Source organism: Gouania willdenowi, chromosome 4 (genome assembly GCF_900634775.1).
Source record: "Gouania willdenowi chromosome 4, fGouWil2.1, whole genome shotgun sequence".
In the NCBI taxonomy this organism is placed as follows: domain Eukaryota; kingdom Metazoa; phylum Chordata; class Actinopteri; order Blenniiformes; family Gobiesocidae; genus Gouania; species Gouania willdenowi.
The window spans coordinates 31,745,908-31,772,849 of NC_041047.1; the positions used below are offsets into that span (position 1 = coordinate 31,745,908).

Below are 26,942 nucleotides of genomic sequence, written 5' to 3' on the forward strand. Positions count from 1 at the left end.
ATAATCTCTTCCCAGAAAACTGCATCAGTTTGAAAAAAGTGCTTCTGAGGGCTACAGGGGGTGTGTATCCCATAGTGAGACATCTCACTCATATTACTCATAGAACAGGGGTTATATACATAACCGAACGTTTAAACATGTTTAGTGAGATGGCTCTACCAGCTTAGGGAAAACGCACTCATTGGTGTACTTCACCCTGCTTGTTTTCCTTAAGGCTCTTTGTTTCTGAAAATCACTGATTACTGTGCAATTTGATTTACAACGAATAAAAAACCAGCATATCTTTAAGTGAATGGGTTTTTCTCTGTTGGTTTGGAGTGAATACAAAAGTTCATTATGAATGCAAATCGAGATAAATCAAAGTGATTGTTAAACTTATCAGCTGTTGCCCATCCCTAAGTGAGAGCAGCCAAAGTTTTATTTCAGTCTGTGCATTCTGTAAAAGTTTCAGTTTTACTGTTTGCTACTCACCATATAAAGGGATCTAGAATGTGTTTTCCAACCCCATTGTTATTTCTGTTTATGCATCCTTTGCATTGAAATCTACCAAGAGAGTCTTTTTTCCAGCAAAGTTAATTTATGAACAAACACACTGATGTAAAAAATAAATAAATAGATAAATACATGTGTTGTATAAATGAGCTATACAGGTAAGCCAATAGTTCATCCAAAAATCCAAAGTTAATGTATAAATGTATTAAATTATTAATTTGATGGAGCCACAACCACTGTACGTGCAGATAGAGCCCCAGCAGTGAAGCTGTACGTCGGGGTGTCAAACTAATTTTAGTTCAGGGGCCAAATACGCAGCAGTTTATCTTCAGTGGGCCACAAATTTTAGGTGGGAAAATTAATAATTTAATCTTTATTTTGCACTTCCACGTGTAGATAAATGTAAGATATGTAAGACACGGATAATATCAAAGAAATAAGTGATTGATATCAGTCCCTGTAGAATCTTCATTTTCAATTTATTTGGTTTTGTGACACAATTTTATGTAATTTGGGTTCTTTTAACAATTTGCGATTAAAAATGACTGTCATCATGTGATATAAGCGTGGGGAAAATGTGAGCTCTGCTAGTATTGTGGAGTTTCATCAAATTTGTGTTTTCATTTGGAGCAGAGCCAGTCCTACCACTGAGCAAATTAAGCAAGAAGTATATGTCTGCACAGCCGGAAACCATTGGTCTAGCACCCATTAAATACAGAACCGTGGTTTAGGACCCTATCGTTTTTTCTGCAACAGCACCAACTAAAGGCCGGTTGTTTGGGAACGCAGGTTTAGGAGCTGGACTTAGAGCGTGGACTTTAGTCTCACGATGGATGGTGATAAGCATATTTTTTAGTTCTGAATCGTATCTACTGTAAATGATGCCTGGCACACCATGTGCTGTGAAAAGAGGAGAGGAGAGGGAGGGGCGCGGGTGGTGCAGCCCCAGAGCCGTGATGCCTTCAGGGACACAGGCAGACCCTGTTAAGCTCTGATGCAGACTACTCAACATTTAACCATGTGAAAAAAATGGTGGTTAATCAAAAAAAGCAAATTCATGCTAAACGTAGGCGGTGTTAATGCAATGGTCAGAATGTTTTTGCCATTAAAGCATCAAAATAATTGCACCTGGCTTAGTTCTTTAATAATAATTTATCATTTATATAAAATACATCTGCTCCATCAGTGTGTTTTTTTAGTGTTACCTTTATGCTTTAATCAGCTTATGAAATAATGACATTGTTTGGTGAACTGATTAATTACATTGTTAGTGAAAAAAAAGAAGAAAAAAAGAAAAAAAAAAAAAATATATATATATATATATATATATATATATACGTATATATATTAGTATATATGTATTAGTGTGTGTGTGTGCGTGCATGTGTGTGATCATCAAAGTGTTGGGGTTTTAATATGTTGATATGAAAAATCATGTTTGTAGTATTTTCATTTATTTATTTGGTTTTTCTATACAGTAACAGTTCTAACAGTGTGAAATAAACCAGTGATCAGCTTACATACATTATATTTGGACACAACACATATTTGGCAGGTTTCAGAGTTATGTATAAGGTTAACAACTGAATGTTAACATCATGATCATACTGTATGTGCTAATACATATCAATTTTCAAGAACAATCAAAAATCGGTTTAAAAACTGCAATTTTGAGGAAAATATCACGGTCCTAATCCTATGGGTCCCAGTCCTCAGACATCCGGCCTCCAGCTGGTGCTGTGGAGAAAAAAACGGTAGGGTCGTAATCTGAGGGTCCTATCTAGAACCATCTAGACCGATGGTTTCCGGCTGTGCAAACGTGTACTATTATATTAAGCGGCTGCTTAGGGCCCCGTGGGGGGCCCCACCGCTTTAACCTGTTATTTACAGCTATCTGCTACTTGTTATCACTCCCCATCCTTCAAAAAACACTTTCAATGATGTTGAATCAGCATCTTTGAAGATTTTGCTTCTCAAAAAACAAGAAAAACCAACATATAATCATTAGGAAGAAGAAAGAAATAAAGAAGTGGTTGGAGATATAAGCTGTAATGTTTTTCTTTTAAATTCTAAACTATATTTTAATTAAATTTTCATTCTGACGTTTTGACTTTTTCAACATTTCTTTTGAGGCTTTTTAAAATGAATAAATAAATAAATAAACAATTACATTTACCAATTTATAAATATTATTCATGTGTATTTTGTTGCAATGAGTGTTTTTATTTTTTTCTATTTCTATTTGTGTTCATGTTTAACTTTGCTTTTTTATTTTATTTTATTTTATTTTTTTAAGTCTTTTCTGCAGTTATTCCCTTGTTTATTCAGTTTCTGCTCAGTAGAATAATTCAGAGTTGGAAGTGTATTTGAAGGAATCCCTTATGCAAATAAGCTATTATTGGCTTATTGAAAATTATCATTTAAGAATACATTTAAAATCAGACTTTAATGTTTTGTTGTATTTATTGATTATTAGAGTGGCTTTACATACATTTTATTTTGTCCTCAAGGTTAGTGTATTTCATTAGAGTTAATGTCATAAATTAAAATGTTGGGCGATCAGGAGCCTTCGTACAGTAGAGGAGCAGTTAGTAAACTATGGCCATCATGTTCATAGAGGGGAAAAAATTAATTAATTTGGTTTGTGATAGAATATGGTATCTGCTTTTGTGTTCCTTAACTGTCCATAAATTACAGTGTGGGGCCCCCAAAAGGCATCCCACTTTTTTGCGTTCTGCTGCGGGCCAAACTGGATGCTCTGAATGGATGGGTTTGGCCCCCGGGCCATGAGTTTGACATGTGTGGGGTACGTGCACAGGCTCTTGTCCCGCTAAGCCCCGCCCCCTGATGGATAGGAGGAAAGTAGCGGTTTCCTGCGCGTGAGGGAGAATCGAGCCCAGCACGCACACAGGCGGAGTAAAAGTGCACACGTGGACACCGGAGATGGATGTTTCATTTAGCCAATCACAGCACAGACTGGTGACGAAAGCCCCTCTCGTTTATCCAATGAGATTCTTTTCTTGGAAGATAAAAAAAAAAAAACTCAGTTTATCTGGAGTTGGAAAATGAGGGAGGAAAAGGTTGTGAAACAGATCCAAAGCCTGCTGGGAATCAGACACGCAGGAGGCTGATGTTTATCTTGTGTCTCACCGAACATTGAAGGAAATATCTGACTAGAGTTTGCAAGAAAAATACCTTGAGAGATGAAAACATGAAGATTATTTGACTTTCACATATTTTTCAGACTTCCACTCCCAGAGATTAACAAATTTAGGTAAGATGTTTTTTTTTCCTTCTTTTTGCTATGTGCTTAACTTTGCCAGTCATGTTCTTTTCTGACCCAAATATAAGATCTAAATACCTTGGAAAAACATCTCTACAACTTTAAACACTGTTAAAGGCTGTGGTCTTTCAATCTGTGCCTTTGTTTTGTACTCAAAACCCAAAGGTTACCTGAAACACTACAAAAACAAGTTCATAAAGTATTTTAACACTCGTGGATAAATTCGTTTTACAGTAGTACATTGGTCCAAAGCTGGCTGAGCAATAATAACCAATATGAGTAAAATGACAGGGAATTTGATAGAATATTCCCTTCTGTATTGTTCACTTCTAGCCTATGAATAACTTTGGACTGATCTACTACAATCAGTAAATTATATTCTATATTCACTCGCTCATTTATCATAAATACGAGACACCAAAAAAAATGTTTAGAAACTTTTAGAAACCTTCTTAACACCTAAAAAAACATAGATTGTGAATTACTTTAAAAAGAAAAAAAACAAAACATTAATTTCAGTAAAGGGATGGAAGTAGGCTAAAATAAAAACGTAGGATCTCAAAATCGTATGGTGTTGCAGTTTTCTTTTCTTTTCTGGTCTTTTCTTTATTTATTTTTTCCTTTTTTAAAGCAGTGCATTAAAAAAAAAAGAGTTGTTACAAAATTGTGAATATCTAGACATTAAAAAAATGTTCTACGAGATTTTATATCATGGTGTGTTAACAGCACTACCACTTTTTAAGACATAAACTATACATAGTTCCATCATAAACATGTTAGACACTGTCAATAACTCAAGTACCTGTGCTTGATTCACACTTCATGTTATGCATATTTTTGAAAATATTGCACAGAAAGCTTAGGATATGATTAGCTGTGGGGGAACTGGGACCTTTCTGTGTAAAGTTTGTAGGTTATTCTTGTGCTTGTGTGTGTTTGCAATGCTTTTCTTCACCTTTATTATTACATACATGCAACACAATGAAGTTAAGCTGAAGGTGGATGCCCCCAATAAGTCACAGACTCACATTTTGTTGTAGAAACGTAGAGCTGCCACATAGAAAAAATATATTTTTGATATTGTACAAACATGATATTATATTGAACAAACAATATACTTATATTGCATATAATAAACAAACATAATATATTGTTTGTACAATGTAATTATATTGTACAAACATGATATTATATTGTGCAAACATGATATATTTTACAAACAATATAATGATATTGTGCAAATGTAACTTATTGAACAAACAATATACTTGTATATGATAAACATTATAATATATTGTTTGTACAATATATTCATATTCTACAAACATAATAAATTGTACAAACAATGTGATTATATTGTACGAACGTGATATTATATTGAACAAATAATATATTGTATATAATAAACAAACGTTACATTATATTGTAACGATATATTATATTGTTCGTACAATATAACTATATTTTACAAAAAAAATAATATCACAAATATGGTATATTGTTCGTTCAATATAACATCATGTTTGTACAATATAGTGATCCAAAATATAGCTCTATGCTTCCATACAAACCAGTAAGGTTTTGTCAGGATAAAGCTACATTGGTTCATTACTTAAAGTAGAAGAAGGGCAGGAGACACTGCAGATTGAATTAGTGTACGCACTGATGAGACTTCAATGGTCCTCCAGTAAGGTGAAGGAGGGGATGATCACCATGGGGACCCAGGTCTGGAGAGATTGCACAGGCCAAGGCATTGGCTGGCCTGGCTGTGATTTACCATCTCAAACAATCTGTTTGGGGCGGGTGTCCTCTCTGAAAACACGTCCTTTGTTGCAGGACATAGCAACGTTTTATCTCCACGACAAAGAAGCTGTGCACCTTGTTTTTATTCTCTGTTGGCTGCTGATGTCACCCTGGATTGTGCCAGAGATTATTAGTATTATTACTAGTGTAAGCCAAACGTTTCATCACAGGAGGCACTCATTTAGATTAGGTGCAACTTTAACTTTAAGGGCCTAAACTAGATAATTATATCCTGGATTAATCTGTGTTAGTGGACTTCAACTAACCAAACATTCCCTGTCAGAGAGAAGCTGTTTTACAACGGTCGATCACAATACCCTAATTTAAGTTTTTTCAGCCTCGGTACGTGCACGTTCACATGAAAGGGGTGGAGATTGCAGCGTCTGACCAATCACTACAATGGAGAACCTGGCAGAGCAATGAATGGAGGAACAGCTGATGATCTTTCTTAAAAAATATATAATGAATTTTAATCCATGATGACAGCAAAGAGCAGCACTGTTAGTGGAGGAGGCGGAGCTTTTATACTCACTCAGATCTGATCCACTTCATAACTTAGTTCAGACCAGGTGTTGCTTAAGTTTAAAATGATGAATGATTAAAATCCATAATTCAGACCAAAGACAACACTGTTGTTACAGAAAAGTCAGGAACGAAAGAACCCAGGCAGGAAACTGCTGACACTGTTAATGCGTAAAAGCGTGAGATTATTTATGATATTAATCCATTGAATGATAAACGGACAGCGCACAGTTTCACTTTATTACAGCACACACATTTTTCTATTCAAGTAGACCTCTTTCACACACACTGGGATGAATGCACTTTGTTTAGCTGTAGTACAGTATGTTCCTGCTGATGCAGTCAGCCTCAGTGTATGAATGAATGAATGAATTAATGACTTAATGTTAAATTTTAAATATTAAGTGTACCGTAACTCTTAAATGTAAATCTTAAATGTGAAATCTAAATGTTAAATGTTAACATTCAAATTTAGATTTAACATTTAGATTTAACATTGTGTTTTTACGAGAAAAGTAAATATCACAAATTTCACAAATATTGCGGTAAATCTGGTCAAAAGTAAAATTAAAAAAAATTCACGCTTTTTAATTTTTTTATTTTTGCATACACAATTTTACAATTGGCGCCCCAAACAAATTAAAGTGAGAACAGTTTTTGTGTGGCGGCGATACCTGTAAAGGTAGCAGTCACGTCTCACGTCTCATTCTAGATACATTTTCCAAGCCCAGTTAAAGAGCTGTTGCCAACGCACATAGGAATACACACACACACACACACACACTTAAAGTACAGTATGTGTGATTATGTGGTTTTACTAAAATTATAGACCTGTCTTTTTCTTTTCCAGGTTTTTTTCATCTGTTTTCTCCATAACCAGCTGAAGGGTCGTGTTATGGCAATCTAACAGTCAGGACATTTTTGGTTTGGTGAAAGCCTGAGGCTTCCAATAAGGGTTTCTCCATCTGACCAAGGTGCTGTGATCATGGGTAGTTTCAAGGGCCATGCTCTCCCTGGAAGCTTCTTCCTTGTGGCTGGGATTTGGTGGGCAGGAAAGTACTCATTGTGGTACGCCACCCGCAGGAATAAGCATATAGGTTCCACCCGGCTGACCAGCAGAGCCTCACAGCGACGCATGGAGATATTTGAAAGCTCTGTTATGATTTTTTTCTCAGTTGTTGGTGAGTACTTTCTTCTTTCAGGGATTGGAGCCTACAGTAGCATCTCACACATAGCAGGACAATAGAAAATTACCAACTGTAGCTCCATCCAGGGTGGGGGTTTATTACATTTTTCAGTTATAATTATGTTTTCAATTACCCTTGTTCAATTACAATTCAATTATGATTACAGTTATACACATTTTTTCCAATTTTAATTTAATTACAATTGTTTTTGATCCTCAGAAAGTCAATTACATATACGTTCTCAATTACTAAAGTTCACTTACCATTAATTACTATTACTAACCCTGAAATAAATAACCTAATAAAAGTAAACGTTCCTCTTGTGTTAGCTTTCTGTTAGCGTCTTTTATAATAATGGGTCCTAAATCAGCTTTAAAATTCCTATCTATTGGTTACCGTGTTAGGCTTCCTAATCAATAAAAATATTGGTTTTTAATATTTTTTTCAAACGGTGAAATTTGAGAGAGCTTGATCATAAATTTTAATAATTGTACATAGAACAATTGTTATATATAATTTTCCTGACAGAGCCTCCCCTAGGGATTAATTAATTAATCAATTAAAGTGTATCTAATCTAATCAAAATTTTTCATGGCAATTATAATAATAATAATTAATTTTATTTAAGAGCTCGTTTCAGGCCACCCAACCCAAGGACACTTTACAATAAAATCTGAATAATAAAAACAGTGCAAAACATTATAAAACAAAAAATAATACAAAAAAGAAAATGAAAATAAAAATGAAGACATTACAAATACTGTACAAAGTCAATTATCTGAACTTAATTACAATTTAATTACGATTACGACAGCAACATATTTTCTAAATTACAATTATAATCATGCCATAATTGTAATTAATTATCAATTATGTGATTACAATTATAATTGACCCCAAACCCTGGCTTCTTGGTGTTCAGTGTGAGGGGAGTAATGGGACATGTGGTGTGCTGTGGTGTGTGCAGGGATGCTGGCTGAGCAGTTTTTAGCAGATGGACCAAAACTCCAGCTATACGACTTCACAGAAAAGCACTGGGAGGACCTGATGAACTGGCAGCATGCTACCATGTATCTGTTCTTTGGCCTAGCTGGGACTGTATCTCTGATTACCCACACCACAGATGCAACACCGCTGGCTCTGGACAGGCTGATGCTGGCTCTAGCTTTCTTTAACGAAGGTAACAGTGTGGACGTTCTCATTTGGACTTTAGGTTTGTTCTCCTTAAAGAGGAATTAAACCCCTGCTTTCTGCTGACCTGCCACTGGGGGTGAGGGGGATTCAAATGCCTTGATTATGGGTGTTACTCTCGAAGCAGTAAGACACGCCCAGTCAGGCAGCCGGTCAACGCTGCACAGTGAGTTCACAGCTGAGACACACAGCCCTACTCTCCTACCATCAGCCTCCTACCACCTCACGCACGCATAAACCAGGAAGACGTGCACACAGCGACAAGATACACACGCATGTCCGCGCACACACAGAGACAGACAGGAATACACTCACGATGTGTCTGTACATTCACACATAGCTTGACGAACCCTCTGATTAGCACAGAATCTGCTGTTTATAGAAGCACAGAGTGAAAAACATCACGGCTGCAGAACGGAGTTCCACATTGGAGCTGTGTCTCAATGCTCACTGAGGGCTGTGATTGGAGGAAACCGAGTTGGTGATGCACGACGGTCACAATAATCTGTCTCAGCCAATAGAAATATTCAATTGTAATAGCCAGCAGTCAACCTTAAGAGGGCAGTGACTCTGACATTTTACTACTAAAATGTAAATAGTGAGACTAAGATTAATCAACAGCACTACTTATTACCCAATGCATACTGTATGTATTCAGCAGAAAAAAAGTGGGTTTAAGTTTCAAAAGGTGTCTATCATGCTGATAAAGAATTATGTTGAACCAAATTTTGTTGACTAGGTTGGATTTTCTTCATGCCTTGTATGCCTTGTAAGACCCATCAATATAGAGTAGATATACTCTTCTTGCATGTACAACTACATACACATATAGCATTTGTTGTTCTGTTTCTTCTTCTTCTTATATAAAATTATTTTTATCTTTATTATTTATTTGTTTAAACTTTATGTTCTACCTCTTAACTTTCTCTTTTACCCATATATAAAAGCTATTCATAAGAGAGAAAACCATATAAAACAACACAGATTAGACTGAAACTCTCTTTGAAGCATTCTTACTAAATTTATCACGACGTTAGGGTTAGGTGATATATCAAAATTCAAAATATATTTGTTTTCTATGTATATGTTTTCTATTTTGGCGATATAGAAAATTATAATATTGCCTATGTTGATATACGTATATATTTTTATAGCTTATTTTAAAATACTTGTTTTATGTGTCACTGCTTTCTCTTCTTCTCAGAACAGCAAGAAAAGCACAGTTTGATGGATTACTGAGTGCTTCCTAACCCAGACCTTCCCCTAAACATCCACACTAAAGAACTCACTCATACGTGCTGTCTCTTATAGGAGAAACAGCCAAAAGTGGCTCATTTTGTTCAACCTTTTGTTAATAAATGTGCCTGTGTGTCATTTTGCATCAGCAAATTTAACCCAGAATTGTCGTTTATTTGAATTAAAATCATCGAGATTTATATTGTATATAGGCATTTTCAGAAAAATTATCAAGATATGAGATTTGGTCAATACCAACCAGCCCTACATGACGTGTGTTACTTAATAGCAATGCAAACATAAAGAACAGTTTGGCTCTAAGTTGAATTGAATGACAACAGATCTCCATCAGAACTTTAATGTTACTAAGCTTTTATCGTGCTCTCATGCGTCTTTCAGGATTCCTCTTCTTTTACCACCTCCATGACAGAAGCATGCTGGACGTGCATGTGCATCAGCTCCTTCTCTACGCCGTGTTTGGCGAGGCTCTCGTTGCCTTCATGGAAGTCTTCCATCGTGGAAACATCCTCCTTGAGCTGCTGCGCTGTACGCTTACCATCCTGCAGGGAAGCTGGTTTTGGGAGGTAAATGTGAGCAGATAAATGTGGTAACACCTCACTCAAGTCTGATGTCAGCCCCTCTCTTCATACACAGATTGGTTTTGTGCTGTACCCTCCACGAGGCCCTGAGTGGGACCTGAAGGATCACAGTAATGTCATGTTCATCACCATGTGCTACTCCTGGCATCTTGCCTTCGCCATGCTCATCGTTAGCGTGCTTTACTGGAGAGTAAACTGGTGAGAACCTGCTTCACTAATCTCAATCTCAAAATGTCATAAACTTTATTGGCAGTGGCTATCCGTACAGTTGCCGTATCAATATATAGTGGATATAAAAAGTCTACACACCCAGATTTTTGTGATGTACACCAAGATAAATTATTTCACAACTTTTTCCACCTTTAATGTGACCTATAACCTGTACAATGCAATTAAAAAACAAAATGAAACCTTTAAATGGGAAAAATAAAAAATAAAAGATAACTTGGTTGCATAAACATGCACACCCTTAAACTAATACTTTGTTGCAGCACTTTTGTCTTTATTACAACACTCAGTCTTTTTGGGTAAGAGTCTATCAGTGTGGCACATCTTGATAAGGCAATATTTGCCCACTCTTCTTTACAAAATCACTCCAAATCTGACAGATTGCGAGGGCATCTCCTGTGCACAGCCCTCTTCAGATCACTTTACAGATGTTCAATCGGATTCAGGTCTGGACTCTGGCTGGGCCATTCCAAAACCTCAATCTTATTCTGGTCAAGCCATTCTTTTGTTGATTTGGTTTTGTGCTTAGGGTCATTGTTGTGTTGAAAGATAAAGTTCCTCTTTATCTTCAGGTTTCTAACAGAAACCCAATGGCTTTGTGCCAACACTGCCTGGTATTTGTAACTGTTCATAATTCCCTCCACCCTGACTAAGGCCCCAGTTCCAGCTGAAGAAAAACAGCCCCAAATCATGATGCTGCCACCACCATGCTTCACTGTAGGTATGGTGTTCTTGTGGTGATGAGCAGTGTTGTTTTTGCACCAAAAATACCTTTTGGAATTATGACTAAAAAGTTCAACCTTGGTTTCATCGGACCACAACACATTTTCCCACATGCGTTTGGGAGACTTCAAATGTGTTTTTGCTAAATGAAGCTGGGCTTGGATGTTTTTCTTTGTAAGATAAGGCTTCCATCTTACCCCCCTACCCCATAGCCCAGACATATGAAGAAGACGGGAGATTGCTGTCATATGTACTACACAGCCAGTACTTGCCAGAAATTCCTGCAGCTCCTTCAATGTTGCTGTCGGCCTCTTGGCAGCCTCCTGACCTGTGTTCTTCTTGTCTTGTCATCAATTTTGGATGGACGTCCTGTTCCATGTTATATTTAATTCCTTAGAAATTATTTTCTACCCTTCACCTGACTGATATCTTTGAAAAATGAGATCCCTCTGATGCTTTGGAAGCTCTCTGCAGACCATGGCTTGGGCTGGAAGTTGTGGCTACAACAGCTGAACATTATTTGGGGTTAATCAGAGGCACTTTAAATGATGACAGGTGTGTGCTGTCTCCAATTTAACATGAGTTTCAATGCAATTGGTTAAATCTGAACACAGCCCAGTCCCCAGTTATAAGAGGGTATGCACACTTTTGCAACCTCATTCTCTCAGTTTTTTTTTTTTACTTCACCTCCCTGAAAAGTTTCAGTTTGTTTTTCAATTGTATTGTACAGGTTATAGGTCACATTAAAGGTGGAAAAAGTTGTGAAATTATTTATCTTGGTGTCTTTTTTTTACATCACAAAAACTGGCATTTGAACAGTGGTGTGTAGACTTTTTATATCCACTGTATCAACATTCCATGTGTACTTCGGTAACCATACCAATAGCACCGGGGGTTGTCCATACGGCAATCGTACAAATAGACATTTTAATTTAATTTTAGTTTAATTGAAAGAATAAGCAGAATATTTTATTGTTTTTAATAGTGTACAGGACATGGTGCTATTGCCCAGTGGTACAAAATATCCTTGGGATTTTTCTGTGTGTAGTTTGCATGTTGTCTTTGTAACTTTTTCAGCTTTCCTTAACAATTTAAAAACATGGGGGGTACTTTGTCACTTCCGCGCAAATAAACTAGGTGCTTTTTCGGGCAGCTTCCCAAATTTTCAGAGATGTGGAACTTTCCAGACGGATTGATAGGATGAGCTGGTGATTTATTGTGGGTCTTGGATACCTTTTGCTGTAATGTCAACCAAAACTCGCAAACTTTCACAGAGAACTATTCAGGCAACTTCGACTACGGCCAAGGCTAGCCACCTAGCTTCAAAACCGGCTAATGCTAAAGACAAACACATGGCCACATCGGAGGATTCTAGCAGCCAAGGAGGCGACATGACGGAAGGGCTGCGGATGATTTGTGTGCAGACGGAGGACTCAGCTGTCACGGTACGGATGAGCTGAGATCGTTTTTGGCGGAAATGGATGCATAGATTGAGGCAAAGATTGGGGCCGTACGTGAAAAGCTACGTGATGCTCTCGCCGCGGCCCGGCAAGATACGAAGAAAGACACCAGAGCTCTCAGAGAAGAGCTTATTACACGGATACAGACACTCACTAGCAGCCACAAAAAGTCGGTGAATACGCAGCAGGAGATGGAAAGGTAGCTCACTGATGTTAGTGATAGAGTTGCAATACTGGAAAAATCAAATGAAACACTGTCAAAACTGTACAAAAAGGTCTGGGACAAATACATTTGTCTGGAAAACAGAAGTCGCAGATCGAATATTAGGATCTTGGGGATCAAAGAAGATGCTGAAACTGGGAACCCTACTCGCTTTGTGACAAATCTTTTGATGCAGATACTGCTGAGAGAAAATTCCCCCCCCCATCATTGACCGAGCACACAGGATCCTTGGCCCAAAGCCAAAGCTGAGCGTTCCCAACCATTTCTTGCCCGTCTGCATCACTACGCTGACAAGAAAAAGATCCTAAGGCTATCCAGGGAAAAAGGCCAGCTTTTTTGTAACGGCTCTTGAGTACATATTTTTCCGGACATGTCCCCAGACAGTAGACTCCGGGCGTCATTCAAGCAAGTTAAAGCCTTTTTTTAATTACCATATTATTATGAAACACTTTTTACTTATTATAGTTTTGGGTAATAGCTGGCCTTGGCAATATTTTAAATTTTTTTATTTTGTTTGTTTATTTGTTGTTGTTAAGCTCCCAGACAGTCTGATCTGGAAAGTTAATTTAATTTAATTATTCAAAAAGCGGAACTTAGTGAGAAGTCAAGAGTTTGTGCTGTGCCGCTTGAGCCAAGTTGGGCTGTTCTATGTTTTCTGTTCCTCTTGTTCCTCTTTTCTCCTTTTTTCACCTCCTCCATCACCATTAATTAGCATCTATGCTCCTAATATAGATGATAATCACTTCATGTTATCTTTTGTTTCAGGTATACCTAATATGAATACATACAAGCTTATTATTGGAGGAGATTTGAGCTTGTTTTGTTATATACTACTGAGACAACTAAATTAACATGACTAAGGCATAAACACTACAAACATAGGGAAAAGGTACGAAGGCTCTTGGCATCTCAACTTAAGGAGTGAGAAACTACAAGAACAATAGCTGAAATTAGGAAGGATTCTGGTCTTACAACAATTGATCCAGAATAAATTCCTGAAACTTTTAAGACATTTTAAAACATGAGTTTTACACATCTGAGTCCACAGGAGACATCGCAATAATTGATAACTTTTTCAGAGACCAGTGACGGCTGGTGCATTTTTCTCCAGGGGGGGCTACAACTCCAAAGAAGACATACACCAAAAACAGGGTTTGTGTCGCTTTGAACAAATAAGTAAGGAAAATTGCAGTCACTGCACTGCTTTCAAACTAACCACATTTATTGTCATCGAACCCATAAACAAGTAACAACAAATATAGTTTATAGTAGTAGTTTATAGCAGTGGTTCTCAAACTTTTTTGGCTCAAGGACCCCTTTCTGTCATTTCTGAATCCAAGTACCCCCTTATATTCAACTACCACAGTTTGCTCAGAATACAGTAAAAAATAACAACTATTGAGCATAATGATGAAATGAATGAGTGATAACACACATTTTAAAGAATTTCATTTTGTAAATAAGTGGAAAGAAACAGTATTTAGTGCCTCATAAATAGATTTATTTCTATAGTTTTTATCATTTTTGGTCATCTCCCTCCTGATGTGGGACTAGGAAAATGATCCTTGTTTTTTCAGTTAATGTTCTAATCGATATAATTTCTATCATCATTTTGTTTGTTTTCTCTATCAATTTGTGTGTTTCTGGTTTCATTTTGTGTATTTTGTTTTTGTGTGTGGTTGGTATTATTCAAACGCGTGGTTGTTTCTTATGTCGTTTTATATGTTACTTTTCTATGTTTGTGTGATTTGTAGCAATCTTGTGTGTCTTTGTTGTTGTTTTGTGTGTTGCTGGTAATAGTAAGTATTTTTCTATCGTAGTGTGTGGTTTTGGTGTCATTTTGCATTGTTTTGTTGTTGGTTGTCTGTTCTTTTATTATTCAGTATATTTTATTTGATGTTTTTGTTGTCATTTTGTGAATTGCTGGGGTGTATTCCATAAAGGAGGGTTAACAAACTCTGAGTCTATCCATAAACACTGGGTCAACATACCCCGTGATGGGAAACTCTGGGTATCGGATTCCATTACAGCTGGTATGAAGTGGGTCAATCAACCCTGAGTATGTAAACCTTGGGTTACTTTCGTGCACGCATCCGATAAAAAGCCATCATCAATGGAGCAGAGATTACTTGAGCTGCCATGGCAACCACCCGGAAGAGAGTGATTTATTCACCCCGATGGGCAAAATAAGCCGGTGTTTGTGGAATATGAGCGTGTTGTAAAAGTGCATTCACTAAGAACACCATTTCAGCGACTATAGTCTTTTAAATCACCCGTGATTAGTCTCGCTTTTTGGTCGCTTCATCACGTGCTAAGAGGTGAGGCGGCGCACTAGCGCTCTCTATTTGTCAGCCGCCACTGTCAGAGACCTCAATATTCCCCAAAATAATAAGGAACAAAAAAATTATTAGAAAATTTGATAACCTTGGAAGAAGTAAACAAGCAATAAATAAAATTCAAAATTCAAAGACCCCTGGCCCAGATGGTTACACGGCAGAGTTCTATAAGTTATTTAAGGATCAGATCTCTCCTCTCTTATTACAAGTGTTCAATGAAGCACTGGCGAAAGGCTCTCTGTCCCCATCATTTTATGAAGCCAATATCTCACTCATATACAAGTCAGGTAAAGACCCTTTAGAACCTTGCTCTTACCTGCCAGTAAGTTTACTTAATGTGGATTACAAAATCTTAGCAAAAGTTTTAGCTACACATTTGGAAAACATACTCCCCACCATCATATCTCCAGATCAGACGGGGTGAATAAAAGACAGACAATTGTTATTTAATGTAAGGAGACTAATGATTGTTTTATACCCAAGAAACCAATTAACAAAATCAGGAGTTGCTGCACTCCCTGGACGTGGAGAAGGCCTTCGACAGGGTTGAGTGAAATTATCTCTCCTCAACCCTGTCGAGGTTTGGATTTGGTCCCAGCTTTGTATCTTTAATTAAATTATTATATTATTATTAGCCACAGGCATCTGTTCAAACTAATGGTTTGAACTCATCTTACTTCCATCTATGGCGCTCAACTAGACAGGGCTGTCCATTATCACCTTTGTTATTTGCCTTGGCAATCGAGCCATTGGCCATTACATTAAGAACTATTAAAGAATGTCTATTTAGGGGAGCAACAAAGCATAAGGTTTCACTGTACACTGACGATCTATTGTTGTACGTGTCAAAGGCTAAAGAATCTCTCCCATTTGTTATGTTCATTTTAAAAGATGTTGGACTTATATCAGGACATAGAACTAATTTCTCTAAAAGTGTTCTCTTTTTGATCAGCCATTCAGCCCAGTAATCTAATACCATATTTAGCTCCTACATCAGCTAATTTTAAGTATCAAGGGATTAACTTTACAAAAGAATTTTCTGGTCTTTTTAAACATAATTTCTCGACAATGTATGAACAAACAAAACAGAATTTGCACAAATGGAGTTACTTTCCAGTTTCTTTGGCGGGAAGAATTAACATGGTAAGAATGAATATTCTACCAAAATTTGTATTTTTATTTCAATGTATACCTTTTTTTTATTACTAAAGCCTTTTTTACAAATCTGGTTTAATTTCCCAATTCATTTGGAACAAAAAGACTCCAAGGATTAAGAAAGCTTTTTTACAAAGACCAAAAGAACTTGGTAGAATGGGATTGCCTCACTTCAGATTCTACTACTGGTCGTGTAATATCTGATCTTTGTCCTTCTGGTGTAATACACGGGGCGGTGGGCTGACTGGGTTGAGATGAAGAATCAGAGTTGTCATATTACATTGTTACAAGCATTGATTTACTCTTCCTTAAGGGCTTGTAGTCTCACATACTACAAAAATTTGGCATCAAATTGGAAAACATTTTAAATGGCAAGATATTTCACTTCTCAACCTGATTACACTTAATCATGAATTCAATCCAGCATTTCGTGAAGTGGCTTTTTCTCAGTGGAAAGTCAAAGGAATACATTCAATGCAGGATTTGTTTTTTGAAAATGCATTTGCATCTTTTGATCAGCTACGTCAGAAATACCAAATTGCTAATGCCAATTTTTTAAATATTTCTAAATCTGTAGTTTTGTTAAATCAATGTTCCTGTCTTTTCCTATTCAGCCCCCCAGCTCAAACATGAATACTATAATATTAAAAGATCTGCTGAAAAAAGGGTCCATTTCTAAAATATGTAATGAACTGTCAGATTTGGAATACGTGCCTTCACTCAATCACCTAAAAGAAGCTTGACAACAGGACATTGGAATGAATATTACTGCATCTCAATGGACCAAGGCTCAAGACAACGTCCACTCATCTTCAGTCTGTGCTCGTCGTGGACTGCTCCAATTCAAAGTTCTGCACAGGCTACACCTCTCCAAAGCACGGCTTTCCAAAATGTTCCATGGGGTGAACACAGCTTGTGACCGGTGCGACCACTAGCTCACACTTTTTGGAACTGTCCTAACATAACAGCCTACTGGACTATGATTTTTTTAATTGATGTCTGATATTTGTGGAATACAGTTCCATCCTTACCCTGTGCTTGCACTTGTTGGAGTACCCCCAGTAACTGATAATCTTATTAACAAGCAGAAAACTGTTATCAAATTTATTTCAGTGTTATCTAGAAGACTGATATTACTAAAATGGAATTAAAAAAATAAACCCCTCCTACATATATTAATTTGTTACATGATGTTATGAAGCACGTTCAATTGAAAAAAATCAAATTTGAATTAAAAGGGAAGGTGGATGATTTTTATTTGACATGGGATCAACAGGAGAAAGTGAAAATTACAGAGAAAACATGAATCATTGTGTAAATGGAACTTAACACTTTCAGTGCTTATATCCCATGATTGCATATCACATAATTCCATATGGCATCATTTTTTATGTTAAACTGTTAAAATAAACTAAAAATTCCTACAAAATCATTCAATTTTCTCAAATTTTTACATTTTATTTCCCTTCATTAAATAGTAACTGGTCACAAATCTAGGAAATTTTAAGTGAAGATCTTGTTGGGACTCATATTTACCACTTATTGCTTGGATATTGTTGGTTTCTTACATATTTTGTATTATCTATTTATTTATTTATTTTATTTATTCAGTTTATTTCCGACATGGTTCTTATACGTAGAAGTGTAAACTAGGGAACAATAATGTTGAAATTATTCGTTTTCCCACATATAATCTGTGGCTTTCTTGAGATTAAACTGCTTCGTATTCTGACACCCCAACCTATAGAGTGTAGCCTGCTTGCTCCTAATGTGAGCTGGGACAGGCATCCAACAATGTCACGTTCACACTCAGGTCTTCAAGTAGTTGGCTCAGAACTACAGTAAATCAGTTTTCACTGGAAAAAACAAGTTTTTTTTCTAAAGACCACCACCAACCCACACACCACATTCATATGAGGCATTGTGGGTAAAGTGTTTTGACTCAGGATACAATGACAGATACTACTAGAGGAGCTGCCACCCCACTGTGGCACCTGGTATTCTCTGTGGTCTCCCATCCAACTACTAACCAGGCCCACCCCTGCTTAGCTTTCCAGATCTGATGAAATCAGGCAATGGCAGGCAGGTATGACCACAATATGTGGTTTTGGGTCCATGGCCAAAGATTGTAGTTGGTCAGCTGACCAGGTAAGCATTCAGGGCCTATACTACGAAGCTAGATAATTATATCCTGGATGTATCTCCGTTAATGCCCGATCAGATCATTTCATGAGTCTCTCTTCCGTCGTTGTTTGTTGTTTGTCTGCAGTGCGGTGCGCTCTCGACTGAAGAGGACTCCTCCTATGGAGATGGGCCTTCTGAAGACTGGGGAAAGAGATGCTGAGTCAGAGGATGAAGTTTTATGAGGACAATGTGACTGATGATGAATCACAGTGAAATCAGGGATACAGCAATGCCTAAAACAAGACATGGAGACAGAAGGGATGTAAAGTGTTCTTGTGGATGCTTTACTTTGGACATAAGCTTGTCTACCTCTGCCTTATCAAGGATCGTCCCTGTTTGGCCTTATTGATCTAAATCTGTTGTTCTTATACATTTCTTAAAGTACATGCTTTGTCATTAATACCTAATAATAAATATTAAGCACCAAATGTAATCGTATCCATTCTTTTCAGATGACTTTAAAGCACTTATTGTTCAGCGCTGCTGTCTTGTGGTAAAATGTTCATTATCAGAGTAAAATTGACTTAAAACAGTATTATTAGTTAAACTTTGTATATTCTACAAAACAATTATGTTGAATTAAATAAACAAAGTCAGTGCAGAAGGACCCTGATTCTTGGCGGGGTAAGACTTGAGGCCCATCTGTGTGGAGTTTGCATGTTTTCCTTGCATGGGTTTGTTATATTGACCTCCAGCTACATTTCTGTTTTCTTCCCACACTCCAAACCATTAACCTCTGCATAAGCCACACCCACTTCCTTACTTTTTGAAAGAAAATCGACATTGAATAATACAAGGAGATTAGGATGGATTCCAGGCTAACCAAATCATGTACGCTAGGTTAAATAGAGACTGGGGTATGAATGAGTGGGTGTGTGACATATGTGTGTACCCCACCCTGTGCCTGTCGTGAGCTTGGATAGACTCTAGCAAAAAACACAATACATGCAAGTATCCAATCAGCGTAATTGCTATTTCTTATCTGTGTACTGGAGGTTGCTCTATTTCTGAGACAAAACTAAAGCCCAGAATTTAACAGCAGATGGCAGCAAAACTCCAATGATGTCCTGAACCAGCTTAACCTAAAGCCTTTTATTTTATTTATTTAAAACAATTTTTAAATTCATATAAATTGTATACATATACAAACTAAATATATATGGGGTGCCAAGTGTAACAATTTAGCATAAAAGTTTTCATTATCTATCTCACTTTTCTCATATTTAGCACATTTTCCTACATTTAACACAACATTTAACCACATATATAGAGGTAAAAAAAAAAGCATTAAATCTAACCCTAACCCTATGTACAATTATTTTTAAAATAAAATACAGCCAATGAATTCAGTTCAAAATAAGTATATCCAAATGTTCCATGTGGATCATGTTGGAATTGAATCTATTCTTATTCCAGCGTGTTCGTTAAATAGGAAGGATCACGCCAGATCGCCCTCCCCCTCCCTCTCCACCTAGGTGTAACACTGCTCTCCCTTTTTATATCCTCCCTATAATAAAATATTATAGGAAGTTCCAATTGTGCAAGATTTTTTCCTTTTTTTTTAAATTTATACATAAGATGTTTACTGTATGCAAGGGAACCGTGGCAAGATTTATTACTAAAAAATAAACCTGGGGATGAAAGTAACTAGTAACTTTTACTTTTGAGTAATATTTAATTGAGCTATTTTTCACTTGGCCTAGAGTATGATATATGACTTACTTGTACTTGTACTTGAGTACAATTTGATCAAGTAACTATACTTCTACTTGAGTAGCATATATCAGTACTCTTTACACCTCTGATACATTTACAGAGCAGTTAAGTAGACAAATGAATCTTCATTTTCATTAGGTTCATAATAGTATTTCACATGCCATGATGACATGTGAGGCTCTGCCTACCCTGACTGCATGTCACTGCATGGGGGACACAACTGTAAGCCCTTTCCAAATCCAAACAGCACATGTTTACTGCTTAGGCCAACTCCTGCACGCTCATGGTGGTAAAGAAGTTTCATGACTAGGACAAAAAACAACATTCTCCTCATCAATCCGAGGTTTGATTATTGACTGGACTTTCCTCTTCAGCACCCTGGTGAAGTCTACATATGAAAGTGATGTCAAATTATTTTGAATTTTATCCAATCTAACCTAAATTCATAAATGGAATGTGTGTGTGTGTGTTTGCAGGCAGAGAAAATCAGTGGGTGGTGGGTCAGAGAACAGCTCAAATGTAGACTTAACTAATCAACCCAGAGTGAGGATCACAAGGCAGTTTCCAGTGTTTTGAGGTCAAAATAAACAACAGGAATAAAAGGAGTTCCCCAGACTGCTGCCACTGACTTTACGTCAGTTGATCCCATACCTGAGGTTCAAATGTGCTACACTGACGTATGTTCATAATAAAGCCTCAGAGAAAAATAAAACAATGCTTGTGTTTCTTTGTGGCACAAGACACTGGAAACATGCAAGACTGTTTTTGAACTGAGGAATGAAACCTGAGAGTTTACACACACACACACACACACACACACACACACACACACACACACACACACACACACACACACACACACACACACACACACACACAGTAAGACTTGTTTTCAGGCAAAGGAAAGACCAATTGTTAATTTTACATTTTTAATGAAACCTACAATAAAATATTTACAAAAGAAGAGAGGCAGTAGAATATAGTTTCTTATTGACATGTTGTGTTTGTGGCCAGAAGCTAAACATATTTACATATCAGTGCATCGATGCTTCACAGCTGAAAAAGACAAATGACCATTGATGAGATTGTTTATACTTAATCCGGACGTCACACATCTGTCTCCTTGGACATCATCTTCGTCGCTTCAGGTTCATTATTAAAGCGATGTCTTTGGCGCCCTGAAAATAACAGATGATGGTTGTTAAGAAAAAGACAACAGAATGAAAACACACATAAAGACTGTGATTTCTCAAAGATACAAATGAGTTAAACACTGATACAGTAGCTTCCCCTTCATTCACTCCTGTTCTCTTCTCTTCTTATCTCATCAAACAATGTGCATTTCATGTCTTGTAACCTTCAGTTTGTCAATCACTTCACAATGATGTGATGAACAGTTTGATGGCCACAGAGATGACCCATTCTTTTCACAATAAAAATCACCAGAAAAAGCTGTCAATATCCGGAAACAATACATTTAAAAGAAATCAGCTGTTCTTTATTCTTCCCCCTGTTTGGCACAATGCATTTTCCTTTTGTACTGCGTAGTCATGACGACTTTATTTGCTGAGTATCAAGTAACAATAGGTTATTTCATTCTTCAATGGATGAGGTCATTTTTTTAGATTTCTCGCTGCTCCCACATACATGATTGGAAAGTAGCTCTCATTATAAAACCGAGCTGGCTGAAAATATAGAATAAAACTCAACCACGAAAGACTGACTCCCTCCAGGATTGCAGTCACACATTTCCATTTTGAACATTTAATGTATGAGTGGCCAAAGTGCTGAAACAATTGCCTTTCCAGAGTTTAGGGAGTGTCCTTTATAGGATTTTTTTTACCATTCCTTCAGACATGTACTGTAAGCATAGGACACCTATGTCAGACTCATGGCCCGGGGGCCAAATCCGGCCCTTTGGAGCATCCAATTTGGCCCACGGGAGAAAATAAAAATGACAGAGAAAACATGAATCATTGTGTAAATGAAACTCAACAATATTTACAGGTTCTCACAGTTTTCCCGGTGCTTATATCGCATGATTGCAGTCATTTTTAATGTCAAAATGTTGAAAAAAACTCAAAATTCTTACGAAACCTTAAATTTTCTTCAAATTATTACATGTTTCCCTTATTTAAAAAGAATTTTGTCACAAAACTACTAAAATGAGCTTGACACGCCTGGTATAGGAACTAACTGGTGTTAGACATGAAGGGCTAGCTTGCACACAACTATAAAATCGAAACCTGTTCATTCAATGGAGTTTTAGTGATAGTGAGCTGTCGTGAAAGAACTGGAAAACTGTTTACGCTAAGTTGGGGTAATAAATTGTTAAAAAAAAAAAAAAAATGCTAAAAAAGCTTTAAGGATTCATCAGAGTCGAGATATTTAAACCTACGAGAGATTCTGTGTATCAAGTCGAATTCAACTTCAGCTTTGGGGGCACTGTCACAGAAGGCTGATACAGTAATAAAGTCCAAAGTTTGAATTACTAATTTTTTAGTACAAAACACAATTTCCAACAGCCTCACCTTTCAGGTCAATTATCACACTGGCTTTATGTGTGAATGTGTAAATACCTCCTTGTCGAAATATGATTTTTGTAAAATTACCAAATTAAAAAAGTAACAAATAAAACCTAAACAAAGTAATCAATGTGTTCACCTCTTTCTGATTTCTGGAATTCCTTCTTCTTTCTTTTACTGATCCGGTCCAGGTGGATCTGATAAGCCACCCCAGTGATCACCATGATGCCCACCACTACACAGAGACCCGTGCTGAACATCCACATGGCGTCTGAAGCCCGAGTCACCACAGGACCTCCTGGTGCACCGTCTGGATCAGAAGCAGAGAAACAAAGCCTGTAAGGCTGCAAAGCTCTCACACGTCATTGTTCCCTGTATATACACGTTGGATGGTCGTCTCTATCTTTACGCAGACACATTCACTAACTTAGTTTTATCTACAAGGCAATTCTTGGTTTGCTGCCTCCCTGCTTTTGTAGTCATGTGACCCAGAAACCCAGAAATAACTACAGTCTGCTATGAAAACTTTTTTTTACTCACGATTACGACCGTCAGTCCTGAACTGGACAAAAAGCCTCCATGTATTCTGCTCCATGTTCATGGAATGCTGTACAGAAAGATTATAAACTCACAGTGTTGGTCTCACTGGGAGAGTTTAGGACCCTGGAAACAAAAACTTCATTTTGTTCTTGTTTTTGCTAATTTATTTTTAACTATTTGGTGGCTTTTATAGTTTTATCTTTCACAAGCTCTTACTCTGTGACTCTTTGTGTACTTGTCTTCTGTGCTATTTATTTGCTTTAAGAACATTTTAGTATTATTTTCACACAGTAAACTTGTTTTATTTACCACTGCCTGGACACACTTGTAAGAGATTATTAATCTCAATGTGGTTCTCCTGACTAAATAAAGGCTAATGAAGTATGTTTGATGCATTGCTCATTTTCAGCAGTGAGTGACTCACAGATGGTGGATGTGAAGGTTTCGTTCATTGGAAGGTTCTGGATGATGCAGGACACGCTGGCCTCTTTGGAGATGTTAACCGTCATGTGGCTGGTGATGTTGTAGAGGTTGGAGTCTGGGAGCTGCTGTTTCTGGGTCCTCACTGATCCATCCGGGGGCTCATCTGTGTCATTAATGATCCAGTACACTCGAGGCTCAGGGTAACCACCACTGGACTGGCAGAGGAAGACTGGCAACTCCCCCTGCTCACCTTCTTCCCTGTGGAGCTGTGGAGAGCTGAAACTAGCTGCAGACAGGCATTGGGGACACACATAAATAAATAAGCACCTGTAAATACTCCTCAAGACTGTTATACTCAGTTTGAACTAACCTGCTATCCTGAGACACACCGTGCACAAAGGGTCAGTCTGATTCTGTTCAGAGGGAATGAAAAAAGTATATGACATGTTGTCATTTTCAGGGGAAACTTCCAGCAACTCCAGGGAGAAGTTTCCAGTTTGTGCAGCATGGTCAGAAAGCTTGGCTAAGGCGTATCCCCACATCTCCATATGCTCGTCGCCTTGCCACACTGATCTCAGCACCACTTCATCATTCCTCTTCCATTCAGCTGAACGATTCCCCAATGTGAGAAACTCAGGGTGAAAGCAGGGAAGTAACACTGGGCGTCCCACAATGCCAAGAACACAGTCCTCATCTGCACACACACAGGAGACATACACACTTGTAAAACACTGATAGGCAGGTTTTTATATGCAGAGATGATACATTGGTGATCATATACCAGAAGTGAAGCACGGACACAGAAGGCTGAGGCCTGTGAGCCCTGTGAGCCACAGAGCCAGAGGCTGAAGGCGCATTAGTCCCAACCCAAACAAAGTCCTTCCAACGGTGGATCTGCTTTTTGGAATAGAAACCAGTTTTCCCACATCCATGCCTCTGTCAGGCCTGTGTCCTCGAACCTTTGCTTCCTTGTTCTCCACCCCGCTCCAAGACATTATGCACAGCTTCCCTCACTCTCAGGTTCATCCCTAGTCATGCTGAGGCTTGTCGTGCCATACCTTCACTCACTGAATCATCTCGTTTTTGAAAGGATGTCCTCAGAAAGCAAAGTCACCAGAACTCCTGCAGACAGAAACCTATTTTATAGTAGAAACAGAGAAAAGGTGGCAATGTCTGTCAGCTAAGATCCGGTTAGAGGCATTATTGTGCAGGCACTGGCCCAACCTGCCTGACTTCTTTCACACACACACACACACACACACACAGAGACACACCCACTGTGACGTAAGATGATGGCACCTAGCACCAACTCATAATTAGACATACAGCGGAAAACCACGGGGCAGGCTTGAAACTGGTGATGCTGAAATCTTAAGTCTTTACTTTTACGCATGACGCACACATCACTGCTCCAGATTTTACCCTGATGTTGCCTTAAGAACTGCTACCAAAAAGGAAGAGTTTGTCTTATCTTGAACTCTTAAGAACTTAGCCTTTCATCCATCCATCTCTTAGATGGTGTTTACCAAGGATAGGGTGCCAGTCCAGAAAACACAACCAATATCAATATTTAGTTAACTGGATTTTAAATTTTTATTATCCATTTATGTTGCTGCTCTTATAATGTATATGCACCCATGTTTTATTATTCTATTTTGATCTTGCACTTGTATTTTCACCACAGCTCTGTACAGCACTTAGTGATTTTATCTGCAAAAAGCGCTTTAAAGATAAATTACTTACTAATATATTTGTACAGATATAGACATTTTTTAGGTATTTAAAATAAAGAACAAGGTTTTATACATTTTATAAAACATATTAATCAAACTGACAATTAGTGGTATCTTCTTCATGTTCAAATTCTTGTTAGTAAACTCTTATTTATACGGGTGTATGATCGACCAATTATACCAAACAGGTTCCTCATTGTCAACAATTTTACATGTAAGTTAAAACTCTGTCATTAACTGGAACTGTGTGAAAGGCTTCAAACTGGGTGACAAACAAAGCTGCTACAAAAACAGTAGCACATCATGGAAAGATAGCACAGCAACAAGATACAAGGTAGTTATACTGCAGCTACACGTTTTCTCACAAAGACATGACTGGATGTAGCACAATCAGCTCCTTAGACACATTGAGCTGTAGATGGTTCTGTTCACTCCATGTGACAAAGTTGTCCACAGCAGCCTTGTACTCCACCTTATCACCCTCCCTGATACATCCAATCACTGCTGATAATCCAGTAGGTGGGTGATGGTGTACTCAACTCTAAGCTTGGGCTGGTAGTCAAACTGCAGCAGGTCCAGGTTCCGTCTGACCGATGTCTGGAGCTGCTCCAGGATCTTTATGATGTGGGTCTGTGGAACCACTACAGACTCAGGCTCATGTTGAAGACAAGCTGCAGTTTCCACAGAACTTAGTGACACAAGGTGTTTGCACTTTAGAGATGAAACCATCAGGGCCAGTAGCTTTACCAGTGTGGAGCCTCACCAGTGATGTTCACTGTGGGGTAGTGTGCATTGTAGGGTGAGGGGTTTGGTCACTTGTTAATAAGGAGGAGGGGTGAAAATGGTCCAAAAGGAGCTTGAAAGGCTAAGACGGAGTTGTGTTGATGGGGGTGACAGCAGGGGGTCCAAAGATTCAAATGTGTTGAGTTCATATTGAGACTTTACCAAAGAAAACGACCTCAGCAGGAACGTGAGGTTAGTTTTACCCTACTGATGATGTGGTGTTGCAATAAATACATTCATTTCATTTGGTTTTTAGCACACATAAAAAACAACATTTACGGTGCAAGGAGGGAACGAAGCCCAATGGGCTTGTACAAGAGCTCCACCCCTTTTAATAAACACAAACAATAAAGGCTGAAAAACACTATGAAGATCATGAGGAAAAAATACACAATTAATCTTTGATATAAGTGGAAAATTAATATATAAACAAACTTCATAAATATTAATACCAAAAGACAAATGAAAATATTGAACAAAATATGAATTGAAGATCAAAAAAGAATCAAAAAGGAAACACAAGAAGTAAATTGATGTAATGTAGAAAGATTCATAAATAGATGTTTTTTAAGTACCTGTTATACAGTGTTTCCTTAGATC

General features: G+C 37.6%; 2 protein-coding genes across 3 annotated transcripts; one reads left to right on the forward strand and one right to left on the reverse strand.

The window, feature by feature from the left end:
* The first annotated feature begins 3,544 nt into the window (after positions 1–3,544).
* Positions 3,545–19,057, forward strand: tmem45a (transmembrane protein 45a). Its single transcript, XM_028445375.1, has 6 exons — positions 3,545–3,766; positions 6,951–7,281; positions 8,255–8,467; positions 10,114–10,298; positions 10,369–10,511; positions 18,708–19,057. The coding sequence occupies exons 2-6, from the start codon at positions 7,086–7,088 to the stop codon at positions 18,802–18,804; spliced, it is 834 nt and encodes a 277-aa protein (XP_028301176.1). The 5' UTR covers positions 3,545–3,766; positions 6,951–7,085; the 3' UTR covers positions 18,805–19,057.
* Positions 17,822–25,063, reverse strand: LOC114462492 (ICOS ligand-like). Of its 2 annotated transcripts, XM_028445373.1 has the most exons (6): positions 24,608–25,063; positions 24,197–24,520; positions 23,828–24,112; positions 23,003–23,173; positions 21,434–21,516; positions 17,822–18,763 (listed from the first exon to the last, which is right to left on the reverse strand). In XM_028445373.1, exons 1-5 carry the CDS (start codon positions 24,819–24,821, stop codon positions 21,446–21,448), a joined length of 1,065 nt encoding a protein of 354 aa, XP_028301174.1. In that variant the 5' UTR covers positions 24,822–25,063; the 3' UTR covers positions 17,822–18,763; positions 21,434–21,445. The 2 variants fall into 2 exon arrangements, with proteins under 2 accessions (XP_028301174.1, XP_028301175.1); XM_028445374.1 differs by lacking the exon at positions 17,822–18,763 and having other exon boundaries at positions 21,251–21,516.
* Positions 25,064–26,942: the final 1,879 nt, after the last annotated feature.